This window comes from Melopsittacus undulatus, chromosome 6, assembly GCF_012275295.1.
Source record: "Melopsittacus undulatus isolate bMelUnd1 chromosome 6, bMelUnd1.mat.Z, whole genome shotgun sequence".
Classification (NCBI taxonomy): Eukaryota; Metazoa; Chordata; class Aves; order Psittaciformes; family Psittaculidae; genus Melopsittacus; species Melopsittacus undulatus.
Genome location: NC_047532.1, coordinates 75,173,059 through 75,194,870, shown reverse-complemented (window position 1 = coordinate 75,194,870; position 21,812 = coordinate 75,173,059). Strand labels below are relative to the sequence as shown.

Genomic DNA, 21,812 nt, shown 5'->3' with positions numbered 1-21,812 from the left:
ATCTCTGCCTAGTCAATGCAGCTGTGAGGAGCAAAGAGGATGGACTTTGAACTGTGTATCAGCAGCAACGTTCAATTCAAAGGTCAGATCCTATCTGTTATAGTTTCCTGGCTCTGCTGAGGGCAGCATTGAGCTTACGTAGCTTGGCTGGCAGCGATGATACAGTTCAATTACAAGATTATAGGGGATAAAGTTTGTTGTTCCCCATGGAAACTGTGCATTTGGTACGGAATCAACTCACTTGCCTCTGGAGCTCTCTTTCAAAGCTGGGGTTCTCTTCAAGTCCTTCCAAAACGTCTTGAGTACCACTGATGGCAGCAGTGACTGCAATGACTGATGAGGAAGTTCCTCACATGGCAGGAACCTGCTCACTGTTCACATCCAAGAGGCTTTGCTGCTTGCTTGGTTGTGGTGTGTCCCTGCTCCTTGGTGTTCCACCCGCGAGTGCAGCGACAGCTTCCCAACAGTGCCTGACTTCCCCAAAACCCTGTTCCCAGTGCTTAGGCTGGAGTGGGGTTACTGGTCCTTGCCTCAGAAGACCAAGGGGTAGCTGTAGCTCATCCCTCCTGGGGGCACAGTGGGGAAAGCCGTGCTAAAGCTGGGGAATGCTTGGACTCACCTTCCAGGTTCCACACACAGCAGTGCTGCAGAATCACTTTGAGCTGCTGGCATGCAAAGAGATAAGTAAAGAAATAAGTAAAGAAACAGCAAAGTTGAGAATGTGCTGAGATTTATGACAGCATCTGTGTCTGCCACCCCTCTGTGGCACTGCGGTGTAGCTGGCTCAGACTTAGGCTTCTTGTGCTGTGTACTAAAGGGTATAATTGAGTTGGGTGACATAGCCTGATGTGAGGAGTCCCTGCCCATGGCAAGGGGGTAGAAACTGGATGATCTTAGGATGATCTTAAGGTCCTTTCCATCCCAAACCATTCCATGGTTCTATGGTTCTCCAATTGACTGCACTGTGAACCAAACAGACCATCAACTTCCTGGGCAGTTTCTGGCTCCTCTTTTCCTTTTTTCCCTGCCTCTAGGCTCACCAGATCCGCAGTGTCCTTGGAAGAGCAGCCTTGCCGTTAGATGTAAATTATCTGGTCAGCCAAAGAGAAAATAGGTTTGGAGTTTGTGACATTCCTTAAGGGCCACTTGTCTGATTTGGGAAGTGGCCGATAGGCCAATTAGTCATCAGCTTGGGATTCATCCTTTCTCCTGTAAGCACATTAATAATGACTGTGTAATCAGCAGCAGCGTGGCTGCTATGGGAAGACAGGAAGAAATACACTGCACTTTAGGAAAGCTGATGTTGGAAAAGGGAGGAGGCTGCTCCCAGAGTGCGGCTGGAGCGAGCTGCAGCCATGTGGAAGTGGTGAATTCCCAAAGGCAACGTGGGACAACCAGTGCTGGAGGAAGGAGTGTGTGCAGTGCCTATGGGCCCTGCCTTGTCTGTTGAGAAAGAGTGAAAGGGAAAGAAGGGAGTGGGGGAAGAGAGGCTGCATGGGAGGAAAACAGGTTCACAAACTGGGGAGCAAGATCCATACAGTGAGATGGGTTTGATCCATGGTCCTGGAGGTACCCAGAGGATGTTTCTTTGCATGGATGTAACCAAGGCTTTCTCGACCAGAGCCAATTGTCTTGAGCTGAGAGGGAAATCGCATCTGCCATGAAAACCAGCAATATAATTCCTTAGAATTCCATCCTTTCCAGTAGGATTCAGCCTTGCAGATTCACCTTGGCAGCTTCCTCGGAAGAAGCCTTTGGCCATAGAATACCCCCTGAGGAAGCTTAGCAAAGGTTTTCACCATCAGGACCTTTAATTCCCTGCTGAGGAGCTGCTTCTGCTTCCAGTCTTGTAACAGCCAGAGCTGCACGAGCAGCGGAGCAGACACTTCCTGACTCTCATCCAGGGTTCTGCAGTGTGGTAAGTGCGGTCTATGGGTCTTCCCTTGGGGAAAACCTAGGGAAGAGCTGCACATGGCTCATGGAGAGCCTTAGGGAGGGGGTGACTGGTTTGACTTCTTGACGGCCTTCCTAAGGACAGAGCTTGGGCACTGGAGACCCTGTTGCGGGACTGCTGTGTTCCAGGAGAGCTCCCAACTCTTCTGGCTGTCGATGTGGGGATGTATGAATGGACCAGGAATGGGTCATGCCTGGAACAACTTAAGGACAGCAGTGCCAGTCCTGTGCTTTATGCTGCTACACAGACGTAGTGAGGTGCAGCTCCCTAGCTAGAAATGACTGAATGCTAAGAGATGGCTTTGGAGGCATCAGCGCTCCTCTGGCTGGATGCATCCATGAGGCTTTCTGTTCCTGCAGAAATGGCCTTCTCGTGTCTTCAAAGTGATCTGTTTGAATTAAACATCGCAGAGTGCTTTTTATAGAGCAGTGCCAACAGAGTGCAACTGGAGTGTTAAAAACGAGCTACTCTGCTCTGGAGAACACCAGAGCCAGGCTCTTCTTTATTTTCTTGTATAGCTTGTGTTGTTACCGCATTGGCTTGCAGCAAACTGCCCTCCTCGGTGCCTGGAGAGCATCTCAGCATCGGTGCTGTTGCAGAGCATCTCAGATCGGGAAAAGGGAGCACAGTGAATATACCCGGGTGCACACAGGCTGCGGTGGAGCTGTGCGGCGCTGCTCACCCCGGCAAACCCAATGGTGGCCTCTCTTTGTCGTTGGGCTCAACCACCACGAGAGGGCGCTTGGATGCAGAGAGCAGGAGCGGCACCATGGACCCACAGACACTGCCAGGGATGGGGCAGCCACAGCTTCTCTGGGCACCCTGTGCCAGCGCCTCAGCACCCTCACAGGGAAGAGCTTCTGCCTAAGAGCTCATCTCAGTCTCCCCTGTTCTGGCAGCTTAAAGTCATTCCCCTTGTCCCCACTGAGCTTTAAGGTCCCTTTCAACCCAAACCATACTATTATTCTATTCCTATGAAAGTCTCCATTTACCTTGTTTGCTGCTGCTGGCTGCACCCTGGCTGTAGAATGGCTCTGTAGGGTGGTCAGAGGCCTTGATGAATCCAGACCTGGACCCTGCCATGCCTGTGATGCGGGAACTGCTCTTCCTAGTGCCATCAGCATTTGACACCAGGAGCATTTAGAACTGCCCTCAGCATCCCCAGACCTTTGTACATGACACTGTCCTTGTCCTGCCAACACAGAGCCCAGACCTCGTGGCCAAGGGTAGCACTGGGAATCTATTCCTGCCCACTGGGTACAGCCAGCCCCTTCTGGCCACTCTGCTTTGAGTCTCACCATAAAGCAGATTGGCTTTGACTTTAAGGCTCCTTTTTTGTCCTGGTTATCAGAAGACTCAGGAGGTTTTGTGCAGCTGAAGAGCTCCACGCTTTTCCTTTCTACCCCAGGTGATGATGAGTTCTGTGTCCTGACCAGCTCTGTCCTAACATCCCCAGGAATGTTCGGGAAGTGGAAGAGGGACCACAGCAAACGGCCTGGCATGACTTGAGCAGATGCCTTGGTGGAAAATGGAAAGCGAGCAAGACTCCCAGTCTCCATAGCACTTCATGGGACATCTGTTTGCTGAGGTCTCTTTGGGTCCCACAGGATCATATGTGGTTGTGACTTCTTCCAGCAACAGCAGCAATAACAACCCTCTAGAACAGTCGCCTGCTGCCTTCTGGCATTATCCAGGGATCTTGGTGGGTGGGCATCTCTGTGTGTGTGGGGACATGAGCTTTTCAGGTGTGGAATTGGAACCAGGTTCATCAAGGGCTCATAGGACTTCACTGTGCTGCCAAAGCAGGGTGTGAGCTGGGAGTTAGCAGCAGTTCCTGCTCTGCCTCCATAGGAAGGACTCAGCAGGTTCCACGCTCAGCTGCAGACATGTCCCAGTGAAGTCCATCTGTGCATCCGCCTGCTCTGTGCATCCTTACCTGCCCACCTCACGGAGCGAGCAGCAGGATGGGCTTGCAGTGCACCTGACCGAGGCTAGGGCCGAGGAGCTGCCTGCTGCTCGTTGGCTCTGACAGGAAACACTCACCTCTTCTCCCTGACCCTGTGGTACAAAGCACGGGCTCACTTTGCTCCTCACCCCCGCAGAAGCTCAGTGTCTATCTAACCCCGCTAGTGCCCCTCTCGCACAGCATTTCCCATTAACACACCCAGAAAGCATCTGTTGGTGCCGTGGTGACATGAAACCAGGGGAGGTGTCAGGGTTCCTGTTCTGAAGCTGTCAGTCCCCTGGCTCCAGCCTCTGCTCCGCAGCCGTGACTTCCCCATGCAGCTGCGAGGGACATTATGTGTGCAAGAGGAGTCGGGGCTGCCTGCCCGGCGCACTGCTCACATCGCTGGCACCGCTGCACGCACAGCCACGGCCTCCAGGATGCTGCACCTCAAAGTCCAGTTTCTGGATGACTCCCAGAAGATCTTTGTGGTTGATGTAAGTGGGCATCTTATCCGTACTGGGGGGGGGGGGGGTATGCTGATTGTTGGGGTCATTGCTGCTCTGAAGGGTTGTGTGGTCTCTGATAGCATCTGGGTTTCAGCTGAATCCAAACCAAGAGATGATGGTGCTGATTGCTAAGTGGTTTCAACACCAGCACACTCCTGCTCTTCCCTGTTATGGGACATTATTTATAAAGGAGGAGGAATGGCTTTTACTTATCTTTTGGAAATGAGCTAATACAAAGTGATGCTCTTGACAAGTGTCGAGTCCTTCTCTCCTTTGTCCTGCTGCCAGTCTGAGCATCCAGCAAGGAAGAAAAAGCCGAGAACAGAACAAAAATAGCATGTTTAGGCAAATTACCCCTCGGGAGAAACACCTGCATGCAGCTCTCCCTGGGCAGGCAGCTGAGAAACAAAACTGTGTGGGTTTGTGAGCAGCTGAGGGATAAACCTCGCTGTATCTTATTGTCTGCATGACAGTGTCCCCCAACACAGTCATTGATAATGCACTTTTAATAAATACTAGCTCTGAAATAGGTTTTAAATGTGAAGTATTAATATCTGTGCTGTGAGAGAAGGACACATGTATGCATGCATGTGACTGAAACTGGGTGCATCTTGACTGTGTGTTAGAAACATCTCTGTCCAAGTCTGATGGAGCATTTACTGTTGGTTAGGATTTGAGCCTCACCGTAGCTAAGTGAATCAGCTGAGGCAAGTAGACCTGTTCTAGCACTCACCTGCAGCTCCTGTGGGGCCAGAGTGCTCAATATGAGCTTGTTTTTTCCAAGTGCTATTCCATTTCCCAGCCTTCCCTGTTCTCCATTTCCCAGCACAGCCGGAGGATTGTAAAGCAACTCCATCCCTTGGCGCAGTGTGGAAGTGGTTGGATTTAGTTTAATTCATGTATCCTAGACCTGGAGTCAGTTTAAAAATTAGATCAGTCATTTTTAAATGTCTTTTTGTGTCGGTTTCCCGCATTGATTAGATCAGGGCACAGTCAGAGAGCCTTTAAAAGCTGGTGCTGGTACAATGATATTGCCTTTCTTTCCATCTCTGCTTTCTTATGTGCCCAAACCACAGCACTCCAGTGCTGCACAACACGTTATTGCAGCAAAGAGCTTCCATTAGAGGAACTCCTGGTCATTTCCTTTTTTTAGCATGGAACGGTACTGGAAACCCCTTTTAGGCATTTCATGCATTTGATGCTCTCTGTGCACGGTAAATGAGAGGTTGAATTAGTGACTTCTCCATTACAAAAGGACCGCTTTGGGCTAAGGTTTGAGCGGATATTTCAAGCAACTCTTCCTAAACCCATCCTGACTTTGAAAAGCTCTTTTGAATGTGCAGTACTTCAGTGTAATGGGAGGAAAAAGGACAAAAGAGAGACACCACAGCGGCCTGATTCCCCCTTGCACCCAGCGTGTGCCTCTCTACCTGCCTCACATGGGTATCACAGCTGCCAGCACGTGCGGGAGGTCTCATTTCCAGCCTGGATTTGCATGGGAATGAGCTCTTTTCTGGGTGCTGCTCCGGGAAAGCTTCTGCTTCCATCCACATCCTCACTGGCAGCCGGGACCCGGCACCTCTCTGTGGCCACTGAGCTCCAGGGTTTCCTTTGGCTGGGGGTGAGGGTGGCTCTCGGGATGGGACACAGCAAAAGCCCCAGGGCAGCGGAGGGCAGGAGCCAGACACAGCTCCACAGGTCCCCTGTTGTGAGAGCCCTGTCTGACAGACACAGCGATGACGGGATCCTGCTGTGATGCTGCAGCCACAGAACCACAGATCCCAGCCTGGTTTGGGTTGGAAGGGACCTTAAAGCTCCTCCAGCTCCAACCCCTGCCACAGGCAGGGACACCTTCCACTGCAGCAGCTGCTCCAAGCCCCTGTGTCCAACCTGGCCTTGAACACTGCCGGGATGGGGCAGCCACAGCTTCTCTGGGCACTGCTTCTCAATAATATTTGTCCCATGGCAGTGAACCCTGCACTGGGAGGGCACAGGGATCCCCTGCCCCAGTGCTCAGGCACACAGCCACAGGTGGCCTTTAATGGGTTTAACTGGTTTCTTGCACTGGGATGAGATGCTGCAAAGCTCCTCCCTCCCTCCATCACACCTACATCAGTTTTCTCTCTGGAAATGGTTTAAACAAACAGTGTCCTGAGCCTGGGCAGCCCTCCCAGAGCAGCACTGAAAGGACAAAGGACTTTGCAGCCCAGGCAGACAAAGCCAGGGCATCTCTTCAAGTGGATTTTGCTACAGGGCAAGAGTCAGTGGGAAGGAAAAGAAGGAAGAAAAGGCAAAGAAGAAAAGAAGAACAAAAAGATGAACTAAACAAGGCCAGGAAGCCTCATGGCTGGGGATGTGGATGGAGAGAGACTCCTGTGGTCTCGTGTCCTTTATGGGGAATAAAGGTGGGGATTTGTTGGCAGGAGATGTGCAGAGCTGGCACAGGGAGCGTCAGGGCTGGGGGCTTTTGGTGCAAGGCATTCCCTGCCAGCTGCAGCTGTGCAGAAGCCCCCAGCATGGGAAGTATCTCTCCAGGTAGGGAAAGACCACACCAAATCTCAGGAGCTCTCAGTGCCCCCTGAACCACAGACCTGGGTGCAGCCCAAGCACAGCTGTACCCAGCACCCCCGGTGGGTACCCCCAAGCCAGGATGGGACATATGTGAGCAGCTCTCTGAGAGGGACAGGCTCCGAAACCAGTGCTGCACCAGCTTTTGCTGGTGTCCCCATCAGCAGGGTTCCCTGGGGCCAGGCTGGGAGGGGAGCGGGTCTCTCCCAGCAGACACATGGTGGGTAATAACCCGGTAAGAAACCCTTGTCTTTCCTGGCTGCCTGACAAAGGCCAGGGCCTTTCATGCTGAAAGATTCCAGCTTGGAAATAACCACTTATAATGGTTTTAATTACCCTGGTGATCCTTCATTTGGAGGAGAACCGGGAGGGCTGCGGAGCTGATGCTGTTATTATGCTATCACTTTCCAGCAGCCTTTCAGCACGGAGCCAGCAATTTCATCCCAGGAGAAGCCAGGAAAGGTGGTGATTATGTGCATCACCACCAGCAGCAGGGTCCCTCCCATCGCTGCCATGGGGAGCTGCAGCCTTTACCACCCAGAATGCTGTGATTGAGGAGCTGCTGAGCCTGGCCTCCCTGCTCCGGCTTGCACTGAGCCACGCTCAGCTGTGGTCTGAGCAAGGAGCAGCAGGGGGTTGGTTGGGGTGGGAAACTACAAGGTTCACATCTAGTGCTCCCTCGGGTGTTTTGCACAGTGTGGGTTGTTCCCAGCTCCGTCCCATAGCACAGCACAAGTCAAGCAAAACACACTCCAAGTGGCTCTGTTTACTGGGAATAACCAGCCTGGCCTCCCTTATCTGCCACTTAGTCAGTGTTGTCAGAGGCCAGGGATGACCCAGGGCCCAGCATCTCTGCAGGGTGCTATTGCTGTTCATTACCATTAACCATAATAGCAGCTTGTCTGCAGCAGTCCTGGTGCTCGCTGCACAGGTTTGAGGTGTGCTTCCGTTTGCCAGGCTCATCCCAGGGATTGCACAGGGATGGGGCTGCCCAGACAATGAGAGCTGCAAAAGGTGAGCCCAGAGCAGGAGTTCATTCCTGTCCTTCCCTTTATGGTTCACTTTAATAAAGGAGAGAAATGGTGAGAAAGGGACACAGAGTTCACAATCTTCCTGTTACACTGAAGTCAACAGCACTGATGAAGTAGGGTTTTGCTGCAGCATGGTCAGGAAAAGCCCAGCAGCTCCTCAGGGTGAAGGCAGGAGCTAGAACTTCTCCCCCTTTCCAACTGAAATCCCACTGCCGCTGCTGTCCCCATTGCCTAACCCACTGCTTCCATTCTGGTTGTTTGCCAGCAAAAGTCCTGCGGGAAAGGGCTGTTCAACCTCACCTGCAGCCACCTCAACCTCACGGAGAAGGAGTACTTTGGGCTGGAGTTTCGCAGCCAGGCTGGGAACCAGGTGAGTGCAGCTCACAGTGATGCTGCTCCTTGCTGCATCCTCACACAGCGGGGCTGTGCCAGCACCTCCCTGAAACACCCAGTGGGAGACTTTAATGGGAAGTGATGCCAAAAAACCCTTGAAAATGGGACTTATGAGGGGAGCCACTGGGTGACACAGTCCTGGTGATAGCCCTGGTCCATGGGGTTTACCCATAGCTGTTCCTGCAGGATGCGCACTGCAGCCCCTGAGCTGGACAATGGTTTTGTATTGCGCTTTAGCATGATGCTGCTGTTATTCCCTTTCTCTTGTGCTGTTTATTCACCCAATTCTTTGTTGCCTTATTATTGCAGGTCTGGTTGGAAGCCCTGAAGCCCATAACAAAGCAGGTCAAAAGTAAGTATTTAAAGAACACTCTTATTCTAAGTGCAGTGTGTCAGTGCAGACCCATTGATGCAGTGTTACTGCTGGGGGACAGGGGCTCTGGTTCCAGCATTTTCTCTTTGGTAGTATCCAAGTGCCCAGCTCCCTGCCTACTGGTATCACTGGGGATGTGGGCAGGCTGGGGCAGGCTGCTCAGGGTCCAGGGTAATGTAGTGTGTGAGGAGGGCTGTGGGTGTTGTGCAGACCCATCAACCACGACTGATGAAGGTGTTGTGTTTTAAGATCCTAAGGAGGTTCTTTTCAAATTTATGGTGAAATTTTTCCCAGTGGACCCCGGCCACCTGAGAGAAGAGCTCACCAGGTACCCGCTTGTTCTGTCGCTTTCTCACCACCCAGCCCTGTACATCTGCAATTGCAATGCATGCGTTTAATTACCCATCTTCATCCACCCGAACCTGTCTGTGGGCAGTCCTTACCCCAGGTATCAGGAGCTCTGTGCTTCACAGAACAGAACTCTAGAGAGAACCTTTCCTGGGTGCTCTGGTTTCAAACCAAACCCACTTGAGGGGCCAGCTCTCTGAAGGGGCTGCAATGTGGTTCCTGCCAAAGCCTTTAGCAGCTGGGCCCCAGCTCTGACTTTGCTCAGCCTGGCTCCTGCCTCAAGCTCTGTTCTGGAAGAAGTAACTTTAATTTTACTATTTAAAATTACATTGTTAGCTCCTGTGTTTATAGAAACAGGAAATAAGAATAAGACTAAGACAGTGTTTCTGCAGAACGTTAGCCCAGAGTGATGCAAACGCCCTCCTAAGCATGAAGGAATGTTAACTCTGAAACCTACGGATGGGCACTTCTGTGGCAAGGGTACTCTGGTTGTGGTGGTGCCCTGCTGCAGCCTTCTCCAGGGGCTCTGTGGCCCCACAGACCTGCACCCCTTGGGCTGAAGCATGGACGAGGGCAAGGGGCTGGCAGCAGAACCCTCACTGCTCATTCCAGTGCTCACACCAGTGCTGAGCCTGGCTCCTGCCCAGGGCACACTCCTGTCCCCTCCACAGGTACCTCTTCACCCTCCAGATCAAGAAGGACCTGGCACAGGGGCGGCTGCCCTGCAGTGACAAGAGCGCGGCACTGCTCGTGTCCCACCTGCTGCAGTGTAAGGGATGGTGCCCCTTCCCCAGGGACAGGGTTTGGGCTCTGTGGCCATGGGTCCCCTGCAGTGACCCCTCACAGCCTCACCCACACTCTCCCCTGCAGCCGAGCTGGGTGACTTCCACGAGGAGACAGACCAGGAGCATCTGGCATCCCACAGGTACCTGCCCAACCAGGAGTACCTGGACCACAAAATCATGCACTACCACCGGAGACACAGGTGAGAGCTGCTCCCACCACAGCATCCGATGGGCACCTGTAGTTGGGACAGCTCCCATTAGCAGCAGTGCGAGTGTGATACCCGCGTGTGCCCATCCAAAATGGCATCTTTTCAGCCCGTTTTCAGCAGCTGCCTTTTCTTGTTGCTTCCTGGCAGCGGGAAGACACCGGCAGAGTCGGATGCTCAGCTGCTGGACGTGGCCAGGAAGCTGGAGATGTACGGGATCCGTCCGCACCCTGCCAGCGATGGCGAGGGGCTGCAGATCAACCTGGCTGTGACACACATGGGGGTGCTGGTCCTGCGGGTGAGCCTGGGGCTCAGATGGGCTTCCAGCACCCAGCTTCTCCCCAAGGACATCCCCTCCAGTTGGGGGGGGGGGGGAGGAACCTTTTCCCTCTGCATGCTCCGACCCCCCCCCAAATCCTACAAAGCAGAGCATACCCCACCGGTCCTTGTGTGTGGAGGTGATGCTCTGGGGCATGGTTGTGGGGCTCAGTGCCCCCATCCCCAGCAGCACCCAGAGCTCAGTGCCATGATTAGTGCTGCCAGAGCCAGAATCGATCATAATCAGAACATCCATGAGCCCCTTCAGTTCTGGGCTCTCCCAGACAGCTGAGGGTCTCAGTGCCTCAGCACAAGGTAATGCAGGTTTAGGTGGTCCTGCTGTGACACCAGCGCTGTGCAGCTGTGCCTGGACTGATGTGTGATGAGAGGGGTAAGAGATGCCTGCAGCCTGCTTAAGCTGGGTCTAAAGGCATGGGAGTGAACTGAGCTCTGCTGCACTTCCCAGCAAAGGAAAGGAGGGTCTTAGCCCTCTTGGAGGGCTGGTTCTCTATTAACCCATGTGGTGTTCAAGCTGGGACAGGTAGGACTCTGCCTTGATCTCCATGAGGCTTTTTTTGGGACCCTGGAGTCTTACAAACAGCTTTAGGAGGCATTGTTAAGCCGTGAACCTCAAGTTCTACATTTAGGACTAACTGATGGAGAGGAGGGTCAGATCCCAGCATCCAGACCCCAGCAGCACTGAGCTGCATCAATCTCATGCAGTGTCCTGCAAGCTCAGGACTTGGCCCATCATACTGTGTATTCCCAGCTTGCCCCATCTGTACCTGCTGTGTGTGTCCTTGCAGGGCAACACGAAGATCAACACCTTCAACTGGTCCAAAATCCGCAAGCTGAGCTTCAAGAGGAAGCACTTTCTGATCAAGCTCCACGCCAACATCGCAGTGAGTACCAGGCTCGGAGCAGCAGCCCCAGTTGTGAATAACCTCCATCCCTGCTGCTTGTGGGTGCTGCTCCCCTGTCCCCATGGGGTGACACTGCACTGCCTGGAGCCACGGGGATCCTTGCTGGGTCAGGAGGACAAAGAGCAGAGCCCAACCCCTTGCCCTGACGTGGGTTGTGCTGTCCCTGTCGACACAGGCGCTGTGCAAGGACACGCTGGAGTTCACGATGGCGAGCCGCGATGCCTGCAAGGCATTCTGGAAGACCTGTGTGGAGTACCATGCCTTCTTCAGGCTGTCCGAGGAGCCCAAGTCAAAGCCCAAAGCCCTTCTGTGCAGCAAGGGCTCCAGCTTCCGCTACAGGTAAAGCCCCAAGTGAACAACCGGCGCATAACCCTGAGCCTCCCCTTTGTGTCAGCCCTGGCTGGCTGGAAGTGGGCGAAGCCGGGTCTGGGGCTGATGGTGCTGCTCAAACCTCTCGATGCTGCAGCGGGAGGACACAGCGGCAGCTCCTGGAGCACGGGAGGAAGGCAAAGAAGAGCCTGCCCTTCGAGAGGTACCGTGGGGCATGGAGAGAGGCAGCGCTTGGGTGGTGTTTGGGGGGGACGGGACCCTCGTGGCCACGCACCCCCCATGCTCTGGGTCTTGCAGGAAGCACTACGCATCCCGCTACGACGAGAGGCAGTGCCGCTCCTCCCCGGACCTCCTGACCGACGTCTCCAAGCAGGTACGTGCCCACAGCGGTGGGCAGAGCCATGCCCCGGGGGTCTTGGCACTGCAGAGCTCCCCTGGAAGCTCTGTGCCTCGCTGCCAGCCCCGCTCTGCCCCACTGCTGTGCCCCTGCTCAGGTGGAGGAGCTGCGCCTGGCCTATGGCAGCCGTGGTTCCTACCACGCCAATGGGGCGCACGCCTCCGAGCCCACGCTGGACACCCAGCGCCGCAGCTCCGCCGTGGAGGTGACGTTTGCCGCCGAGCTGGAGCGCTCCAAGCCCGAGGCGTCCGCATCCTTCCTGCCCCACTCCAAGAGCTCGTCCGCCTTCCCCCTGCTCTACGCAGAGCTGGAGCTGGAGCGGGCATGGGAGCCCCCCGACCCCTTCGGTGCCAGGACCCCCCTGACGTCCTTTCGGCCCCACCAGCAGCTGGCTGGGAACAACAAAAGCACCTCAGTGGGGAACATGCGGGAGATGAGCTCCCGGCCGCTGGTGTACCTGGATGTGCCGTGTCCACCGCCCATCGCCGCCCCGGCCCCGCAGGTCCTCTTCTACATGGACGTGGCCCCACAGCCCCCATGGCATTCGCTGGCACCCACTGAGGACGCAGCAAAGCCGCCCAGGCAAAGCCCCATCGGACCCCGGGGCAGGGAGCTGCACCGGGAGGCTGCGTGCATGGGGAGAACAGGGCAGAGCAGGTCTCTGGCTCACTCCTTCGATTACGGCCTCCAGGAGCAGCCCCCCAAGCGCTCCTGGAGCCAGTCGGACATGAAAACCATCCGCTTCCCCTTCGGCTCCGAGTTCCGGCCGCTGGGGCCGTGCCCTGCGCTGAGCAGCAGGAAAGGGGGAGCCTTTTGGGCCGTGCCTGCGCCGCGGGGGCCGGGGCCGAGGCGCTCCACGGAGCGGTACCTGGGCAGCAGCACCGAGTCCAGCGACTCCGACCCCGACCTGCTGCCCTCCGAGCACTGCTCCCTGTACGGCCGCGTGCTGCGGGCACCCATGGCCCGCGTGAGGCTGAGCTCGGGCAGCCTGCAGCTGGACGAGGAGGATGAGGAGGTGCCCGTGGCCACGCGCGCTGCGGAGGACAGGACGTGCAGGTCCCGGTATTTCACTTAAGGCAGCGGCAGGATGGGGCTGGCACTGACCTGGGGCCGCAGGAGGGGACGCTCCTGCAGTGAGACAGTGCTGGGCTGTCCTGGGAGTGGGGTCAGGGGTAGAGGATGTGTTAATGGACAGCAGGGGAGGGCTCAGAAGCACCCAACCCCTCCACCTCGGAGCACAGCAGAGGGGCAGGATCCCCTCCCTGAGCTGCTGCTCACGCTCTGGGGGTGCAGCCCAGCGCATGGAGGGGTTCTGGGCTCAAGCGCTCACTGAAGCTGGGTCATGGGGAGCTTCTCCTCACCCAACACCCCAAGTCCTTCTCAGGGCTGCTCTCAAGTGGACGTTGCCAGGAGCAGGATGCGCAGGGCAGGTCAGAAACAGGTTAAAACAGTAAAAGAACTGGGCTGTGGGTCCTACACATCCTGTGCATCATTGTCCTTGGTAAGAGCTGGACAATAAAAAATGAGGTGTTCACAGAGTTTTGGGTTCCTTCTTCTACCTTGTGATACCTGCACCCCAGCCCCACAGGCACCCTGAGGCCATGTTCCCCTGCACCTCCTTACTGCCCTCATTGCTCCATGGAGCTGCTGGGCTGGTTTCACAGAATCATAGAATGGTTTGGGTTGGAAAGGACCTCAAGATCATCCAGTTCCACCCCCCCCTGCCATGGGCAGGGACACCTCACACTAAACCATATCACCCAAGGCTTCATCCAACCTGGCCTTGAACACTGCCAGGGATGGAGCATTCACTACCTCCCTGGGCAACCCATTCCAGTACCTCACCACCCTAACACTAAAGAATTTCTTCCTTATATCAAGTCTAAACCTCTGCTGTTTAAGTTTCAACCCATTACCCCTTGTCCTATCACTACAGTCCCTAATGAAGAGTCCCTCCCCAGCATCCCTGTAGGCCCCCTTCAGATACTGGAAGGCTGCTATGAGGTCTCCACGCAGCCTTCTCTTCTCCAGGCTGAACAGCCCCAACTTTCTCAGCCTGTCTTCATACGGGAGGTGCTCCAGTCCCCTGATCATCCTTGTGGCCTCCTCTGGACTTGTTCTAACAGTACCATGTCCTTTTTATGTTGAGGGCACCAGAACTGCACACAATACTCCAAGTGAGGTCTCACAAGAGCAGAGTAGAGGGGCAGGATCACCTCCTTCGACCTGCTGGTCATGCTCCTCTTGATGCAGCCCAGGATACAGTTGGCTTTCTGGGCTGCAGATGCACACTGCAGCCGGCTCATGTTCATTTTCTCATTGACCAACACCCCCAAGTCCTTCTCCGCAGGACTACCATGAATTTCCTTTTTGCCCAACCTGTAGCTGCACCTGGGATTGCTCTGACCCAGGTGTAGGACCTTGCACTTGGCATGGTTAAACTTCATAAGGTTGGCATCAGCTTCCCTCTCCTGCCATTGCTGCTGGCTCCCTTTGTGCCTTCACTGTCCCTGTGACTGAGGAGACAACGCAAAGATCCCTCAGTGCTGCGAACAACCACCTTGGTTGGTTGCCCTATGGAACACATTAGATCAACAAAAGAGCACAAAGTGAGGTTTGCTTTTGCCCCTGGCTCCTCTGTGCCAAAGCTGTGAACCACAGGGACCCCAGCTGTTGCTCTGGCACATACCCTGTTATGCCTTTCCTGGTGATGGAGTTGTTCCTTCCCTTTCCCAAAGCTTTGCACCGCGGTAAGAGCAAGGACCACCCCTCAGTACAGCACGGATGTAGGGCAGCCTGTGTGTATGATTCAGAGGTTAAGGAAAAGCAGCATTTCAAACCCAGCCTGCACACAGCCCTCCGGGAAGGTCAATCCCATACAAACCTACCAGCACCATCAGCTCCTGGAAGCATGAGGAGACACAAGGGAAGGGAGCCAGGTCAACCTGTACCACACAGATGGATCCATGTACAGCCACAGTGCCCAGAGCTCCCAGCTCTGGCATTCACAACCATGCTGGGAGAACAGCGCTGAGAAACAAGGGTTTGGGGATGATTTGGGGATTTTTCCATGGAATCGAGCACACTTGGGCTCAGCATTGAGCCACATGCATCCTACACCAGGGGCAGCAGCAGCAGAGCAACAGAGCAGCTCCTAAGTGACACAAATTAACATCTTCAAGCTCAATTCATTGTGCAAATGAGCTTTCTTGGGAGTGACTGAAACAAAGGAACAATCCCAGTAAGCAGTGGCTCACGTCAAGGAACAACTGAACTAACCCTGGAGTATGTCCTTCCCCATGGTCCCTGCCCAGCACTATTCACCCAAGAGAAGTGAGAACACCCAAGAGAAGTGAGAACACCCAAGGGATTGCGTTTCACTAGGGAAGAAAACAAGGATGGAGAGGACATGGAATGCTTTATGCTGCTGCTGGGGAAACAACACAGTACCTGGAAAAAGTGAGCTCTGCCAGTCCTCACAAGCAGGGATTGCATTTTATATATGTTAGGATAGAAAAAGCAGCAAAATGCACAGAGTATAGAGGGAACTTCACTTTGGAGAAGTACAAGACAGGTTTTCAGTCTGTTTACCTCATCTCTGCAGCGTTACTTCATTTACTGGAATACCACGAGACAAGCCAACACACATACCACTAAATCTCTGCAAAGAGGAAAATACATTTTATTCCAGTCATAAAACAGTGCGATAAAAATCAGACCTTTAACAACTGCTAAACTTTGTGCGAACACATCCAGGATCTACGCACTTCCCTATTCATGTATAGGCATTGGATCAAATGCAAGAGCAGGCAGTTAGGTTTCTACATGCACAGAAGTGGAGCATGAGGAGTCAAACCAAAGTGTTTCAGACTGGGCACACTGATAAAGGACTCATCTACCCAAGAACACATTTCTCTGTTCTGAGATCCAGACTACTTCACTGTCAATTCTCCTCCATTTACCATAGCTAGAAGATGGTTTTCCTGCAGGAATATGTTGCTCTATCATTCCATTAGCTACCTGCCAGCAACAGAATACTGCTGATTAAGTTACAGACTTCATCAATAACTAACACAGAGTGGGGAAAGAGGCAACAGTTCTCTGGAAACCAGGAACATCCATTCTTAAGAGTTACAGTCTTATGATGCACAGAAACTTCAAGGACAGAATTGCCATGTGCAGTACAGTGACAGCTTCTGGAACTGACTGTGCTACAGGAGCAAAGCTGTATTATACACATGTGGAGGAGGTTTTCCCCACACTGCCCTATGAGGTAAGTGTTCATCCCACCCATTTCACACGAAAGGAAGAGGCACCATAGTCCAGCAGCTTGTTACACTCGTATCACACAGCACAGGTTCCAGATTCCCAAGTAATTTACTAACGCCACCTACCCAGAATGGTGAAGAGAGTTGCATAGATGGAAGACTCTATCAAGAGGGAAGAGCCACCAATTACAAAATCTATGAGGAATTCCCATCACCTCTCCCCTCAGTTTCTCATGTAAGAAACCTTAAAGGGTGAAATGACATGGAAGTGAAAACCATGTTTTTAACCGAGAAATGTGTATGGAGCTCCTTAAAGAGAGCTGTGGATTGAGATTACTGAAGTGAAACCATGGCCCAGGCCTGTCTGTACCTTTTCACTCCACAGTGCCGAGATCCCAATGGAGTCAGAGCACACTGGCATCTCTACCACGTTCAGCTAAGCACCCATATCCTGAAGATTCCTCTTTAGGAACAGAACCACAGTGAGCCCTGGGGCTGCTTCATCCATTCCCCATGGCATAGCTGCTGGTAGGTGTCCTCTGGACAAGAACAGCATGGGGGACCCAAACCTTTCCAAAGCAACCATGTAGCGGTGTGCCAGGAACAGCTTTCTTGCACTAGAACACAAGTCCTGCTAAAATCCAGAATGAAATCCACAACAGAACAAGCCCATGAAAGTTTACAGAACTTAAATATTTATTTTAAACCATTTAAAACCCCCCAAAACATTGAAATAAGCTTCATCTATAAACAGATTTACAAGACTACCACCTACAGAAGCTAGAGGAGCACTACAATTTGTTTCTGTGATGCAGTTATTCTGTAAAGCTTCAGATCAACTGTATGTACAACTTTTGCTGCTTTTACATTTATAAAAATATTTATTTAATCCATAACATTATTGTTTTCAAAAACTATTTCCAGACTTTTTTCTCAGATATAAATTCTAATGGAATTTCAGTTCTATAGCAGATGAAAGTCTTCAACAGAAACATCTTCTTAAAATTAAAACAAGGAGTTAAAAGTAATTTCTTTTTATTTATGTTTTTTTTTTACAGTGTAGGCACCATTGAAAGTAATTGTCCTTGGCATATCCAACCACCACCTCTCACAAGTGTCCTTTATATAAAAACAATGTAATGGCAACGTTTGGACTAAAAATGCAGTATTTACTTGCACACACCATTACTTTTTCCTCAGTATTTGGCAGATAATATTTCAGATTCTTTAAAATGCCTCTTGTGCAAAAACAGAATGTGCAGGCCTGAACCATAAAATAAACACCCCCAGCCTTTATCAAAAATAAATTTACACCAACAGCTCCACATCTAGAGTACTGAAAAACAAGCCCAGTTCAAAACTTCAGCATAATATACATACTGGGTCAAAAAAGGGAAAAGAAAAACAACAAAAAAAAAACAAACCAGAAGAGAAGATATTACCCATCTAAGCAGTACCATAAATATATAACTGAAAGCAACTTTATAGTCTTAACCTAGTTTTTATGGAAAAAAAATATTAAAAACCTCACTCTGTACTGCACAGTACTACCTTTTTTAGGTGAAAGAATATCTATAACTCAGTTATTTGCATATTAACTGGTAAATACATCTTTAAAATACACTTTCAGAAAAATTATAAACAAATGATGGTGATGTACTGTCTTTAATGTATTTAAGAACAAAAAAAACCACCTGTGTATAAATATCTTACAGGAGAAACAACACCACCACACAGAACGCTGGTGTTACATGGATACCTGCTTGTGAGGTATGTATCATGCGACGCTCGGCTTCTCTGGCTCCCTTCCACCCAGGCATGTATACTCAGAGGAAAGAAATTCAGTTAAACTGAACTTCAGGTTTTGTCCATTATTGCCAAAAGCCCCACCCCCTCAACTGTATTGCTCTAAATTTTCCTACCACGATGACCTAAGATTGAGTGACTACTTCAAAATCTGGTCTAAAAGGTAACACATATACTGTACATCAGGATAGACCTGTTGCTACATATCACCTGCAAACTATTGACATATTGCTCTCAAATATATTTAATCATAGAGCTGCCTAAAATACTGTACCAATTGAGAATCAGAATAGATACTGTTGCAGGTTTATTTTTCAGGGCACAATAACTATATGCTGGTTGAAGCAGGTGCTACAGCAATACCCTTGCCACTACGTTACGTGTTCTGAATATGCTTCTGAAAAAGCTATTTTCTCTGAAGCTTTGTTAGTGATTTACAAAAGTTTAACTCATGAATACAAAAGACCTGTACATCCCCATGTACAGGCACAAAACAGCATCAAAACATACTGTACTTGCACTTTCTATTAACTAAAGTAATGATTATTTCTAAAAGCAAAACTGCACCTCAACATTTATCAGATTAAACAGGTGAAACTACAATATTAAAAGTTGTTCTTTACAAAATAATTTCCTGAAAATATAAAACCATGTGCACTGCCACAAAATAGTTGAGTAGGTTCTTTCAAATCCTCAATCACCATCAATATGTTGCAAAGATCCAAAAGGCACAAGGAGCTCATGAGCTAAGCACTGCCAAGCTTGAAGTAGTTTTGGTGGGTTTCACTGGGTCCATACGAAACAGCAGTCAATTGTGTGAAGTTTCTTAGGATGAGTCATTAACAGAAAATCTACAGATGAAAAAATGGAAGGAAGAACTTTGTTAATGATATTGTGTCAGCCTGGCAAACAGCACGTAACTATTTTTGCATCACTAAACTAGTACATGGCTTCACCTCAACAATTTATAGGAAAATCCTACCAGATACTCTTAAGAAAATATACTCTAAAAAGACAGAGATTCTCTCATTCTCTTACTGTTTATTGACAGGCTAAATTCAGGGCTAAAATTCAAAATTCAAAGGCTAAATTCAAGGAATCAAGGGATAACAACTATAGTGAAACTGCAGCACTAGAAGACTGAACACATATAGTAATTGTTCTTACTAGTTTTAGTCTCAAACAGAAACATTACATATAAATACCAAAGCTGAAAGTTTAAAGCACTGGATATAGCAGATCTTTCCACCTGTCACTAAACTACTCAAATTCATGCAACATATGAAGTTCAGTGTCAACCAACCTTTCCTATGCATAAGGACTTGAGTGATACCTCTTTTGAAACAATAATACTTTTTATAAAATATTCCTTAACTTACTTCTGAAATTTCTCCATAAGTTTCTTCACCATCTTATCTGTGATCCCTGGACATGTTGCTTCTGCCATATTGATGCTTTTCTCAAGTTCCTCAATTGCTTTCTTTCTGCTAGCATTATTTGTGTCCTGCTGCTTGAGCTGAGTAGTAAAACAAAGGCAGATCAATCTATACAAGTTAGCAGGCACTCGGGTAATACTTTCAATGAAGTTTTTTTTACATTGAGACTTACCTCAGCAAACACAGGGGTGATTATCATAGTTAAACAACTCAGGGTTTTAACAAGATCCTGATCCTAAAAGTTAACAAATAAGGATTCCATGAGCATACTGCTATATGACACAGATGTTCCATTTAACACACACATGACTCTGAAAGCTCACTTCAATTCAGCAAAGCCCTTGAAATACATCACAAAAACAATGAAGGCCCCAGTACATCAACAGATGTGATGCGGAAACAGATGCCTGATGACACATGAAACGATATTATATATTGTCAGAAAACCAGTTTTTCCTCTCTAATATTATACAACTCTTTAAAATTCTCATCTCTGTGAACCGATACTGATCTATTAGTATCTGGTACCTTTTTCTTCTAAGGCTGACATGAGCATAAGAAATAACCACTCAGAAGCATCATCTCGAACTACAAAAAGATCTTATGAAAAGCGAGCAACTACTGAGTTTTATCACTATATTCTTTAAACTGGCTTCAAAAGCAATTCATCTTTTTAAAACTCCTCTCCAGACTGTACATACCGTCCCATTCTGCAGCTTCTTTGCATCTGGCTTCTTTCGAACTGTAGTAAAGCTCCACTCAGGATGAGAGTTATTTTCTTTGTTACTGGACTCCCTGAAGAAAAAGGATACCATGTATATAATCCTAGCCACAACATAACACTAAGCAAGCATAGATAACCCAAACACATCATACATCTATATGGATTAGTTCCATATTCCTGAAAATACAAAGAAAAACGTGTATTGAAACATTAACTAAACTTAAAAACAAACCCAAACAACTTCACAGTCTGAATAAATTGAAATATGATCAAAGCAAAGTAAAGATGTTATCTACCCATAAAGCTTACCTTCTCCCATGGCATCCCATTTAAAACAGTTATCTGATATCCAGAAAAGCAAGAGACTCACAGAACTTAAGCTGTTCCACAGGCATTGCGCAAACTTCTTCATGCACCTCAGCCTTGCTCTGAAGTATTTCTAATTGTGATTCATTGGGTTTAGTATAACCACTAGCCTCAGACTGAGGAAATACTCAGCAATTAAACAGAACTGAGATTAAGTTCAGAGAGAGAAAGTTTAAAGAGATAATGAGTGGATAGCTTGACTTCTGCATTAATCTTTAGGTTCATACAAGGGGTTTTCTTGAAAGAAGCCAATGAAAAATGTATGGAACAAAACCAGATATACAAAAGGAGTTAGTTACAGAGAACCTGCAGGAAACCTACTTCAGTAACATTAAAAACAAGCCCCAAAGAGAGTAAACTGGAAATAAACTTACGAATCTGAACCATCGGAATCACTTTCATCACTACTATGTCCCTCTGCTTTCCACCTCTTAAACCTGTCAATCAGCTCTGTCAGGTATGAAGTCTTCTTGGCATTTTTCATAATGAACTTGTGCTTCAGAAGTTCTTTTGCAGTGGGGCGCTGTAAGAAACACTTTAAATATTTAATGTTATGCTAACATGCCTCGATTTTAAATGTTAATAGGGAAGATTTAGAAAGACAACTGACTTCTAGAGCTAACTCATAGAGTATCAGGAAATTAGTGCAACAGGAAGTCAAGAAAAACCAGTAATCCACGTTTGCAAGCACTCTAAAAATATGATCAGAGTCACTCAGAGCCTATACTGCTTATCCTTGTGCGCTAGGAGGTACACACCCAGGAAAATGACTAATCAGAATTCTCCAATGCAACATTTCCTTGTAAGCAGAATTAAGGCAGCTGAAGTTCTGCTGGAGTAGATTTAAGATTCTCTCTGTTAAAGATTCTCTTCTGATGTTAGCCCAAGTCTGAGTGCGTTCTAAGAAGCTGCCTCTGCCACCATCATTTGTTTCAGCATTCTCCTTCTCCTTTCAGTATTTTGAATGAGAGACTAGGATGGAGATATTAAAAATCACCACTAGCATTTACAGTGGCAAGTGTAGTCCCTCTGATTATTTCAGTCAGCTGCGATACACTACACCATCAAAACACTTCGCAAGCTTCAGAAAGCTGAAAACAAACCCAAAACATCTACATACACACACACATAT

The 21,812-nt window shown here is 49.7% G+C and overlaps 2 protein-coding genes across 2 annotated transcripts in view; one reads left to right on the top strand and one right to left on the bottom strand.

Moving 5' to 3' along the window:
- Nucleotides 1-4,234: 4,234 nt before the first annotated feature.
- On the top strand, nucleotides 4,235-13,541 carry FRMD7 (FERM domain containing 7). Its single transcript, XM_034063812.1, has 12 exons — nucleotides 4,235-4,396; nucleotides 8,273-8,377; nucleotides 8,710-8,752; nucleotides 9,023-9,101; nucleotides 9,793-9,890; nucleotides 9,992-10,106; nucleotides 10,263-10,410; nucleotides 11,237-11,332; nucleotides 11,529-11,692; nucleotides 11,820-11,885; nucleotides 11,981-12,056; nucleotides 12,178-13,541. The coding sequence occupies exons 1-12, from the start codon at nucleotides 4,235-4,237 to the stop codon at nucleotides 13,153-13,155; spliced, it is 2,130 nt and encodes a 709-aa protein (XP_033919703.1). The 3' UTR covers nucleotides 13,156-13,541.
- Nucleotides 13,542-17,022: 3,481 nt separating this feature from the next.
- Nucleotides 17,023-21,812, bottom strand: part of STK26 (serine/threonine kinase 26) — a 29,815-nt gene continuing 25,025 nt past the window's right edge. The window contains exons 8-12 of the mRNA XM_005148222.3: nucleotides 21,055-21,203; nucleotides 20,292-20,385; nucleotides 19,763-19,825; nucleotides 19,534-19,670; nucleotides 17,023-19,005 (exon numbers count right to left, since the gene is read on the bottom strand). Of these exons, the coding sequence (XP_005148279.1) occupies nucleotides 18,981-19,005; nucleotides 19,534-19,670; nucleotides 19,763-19,825; nucleotides 20,292-20,385; nucleotides 21,055-21,203 (468 nt within the window). The 3' untranslated portion in view covers nucleotides 17,023-18,980. The remainder of the gene's footprint in view (nucleotides 19,006-19,533; nucleotides 19,671-19,762; nucleotides 19,826-20,291; nucleotides 20,386-21,054; nucleotides 21,204-21,812) is intronic.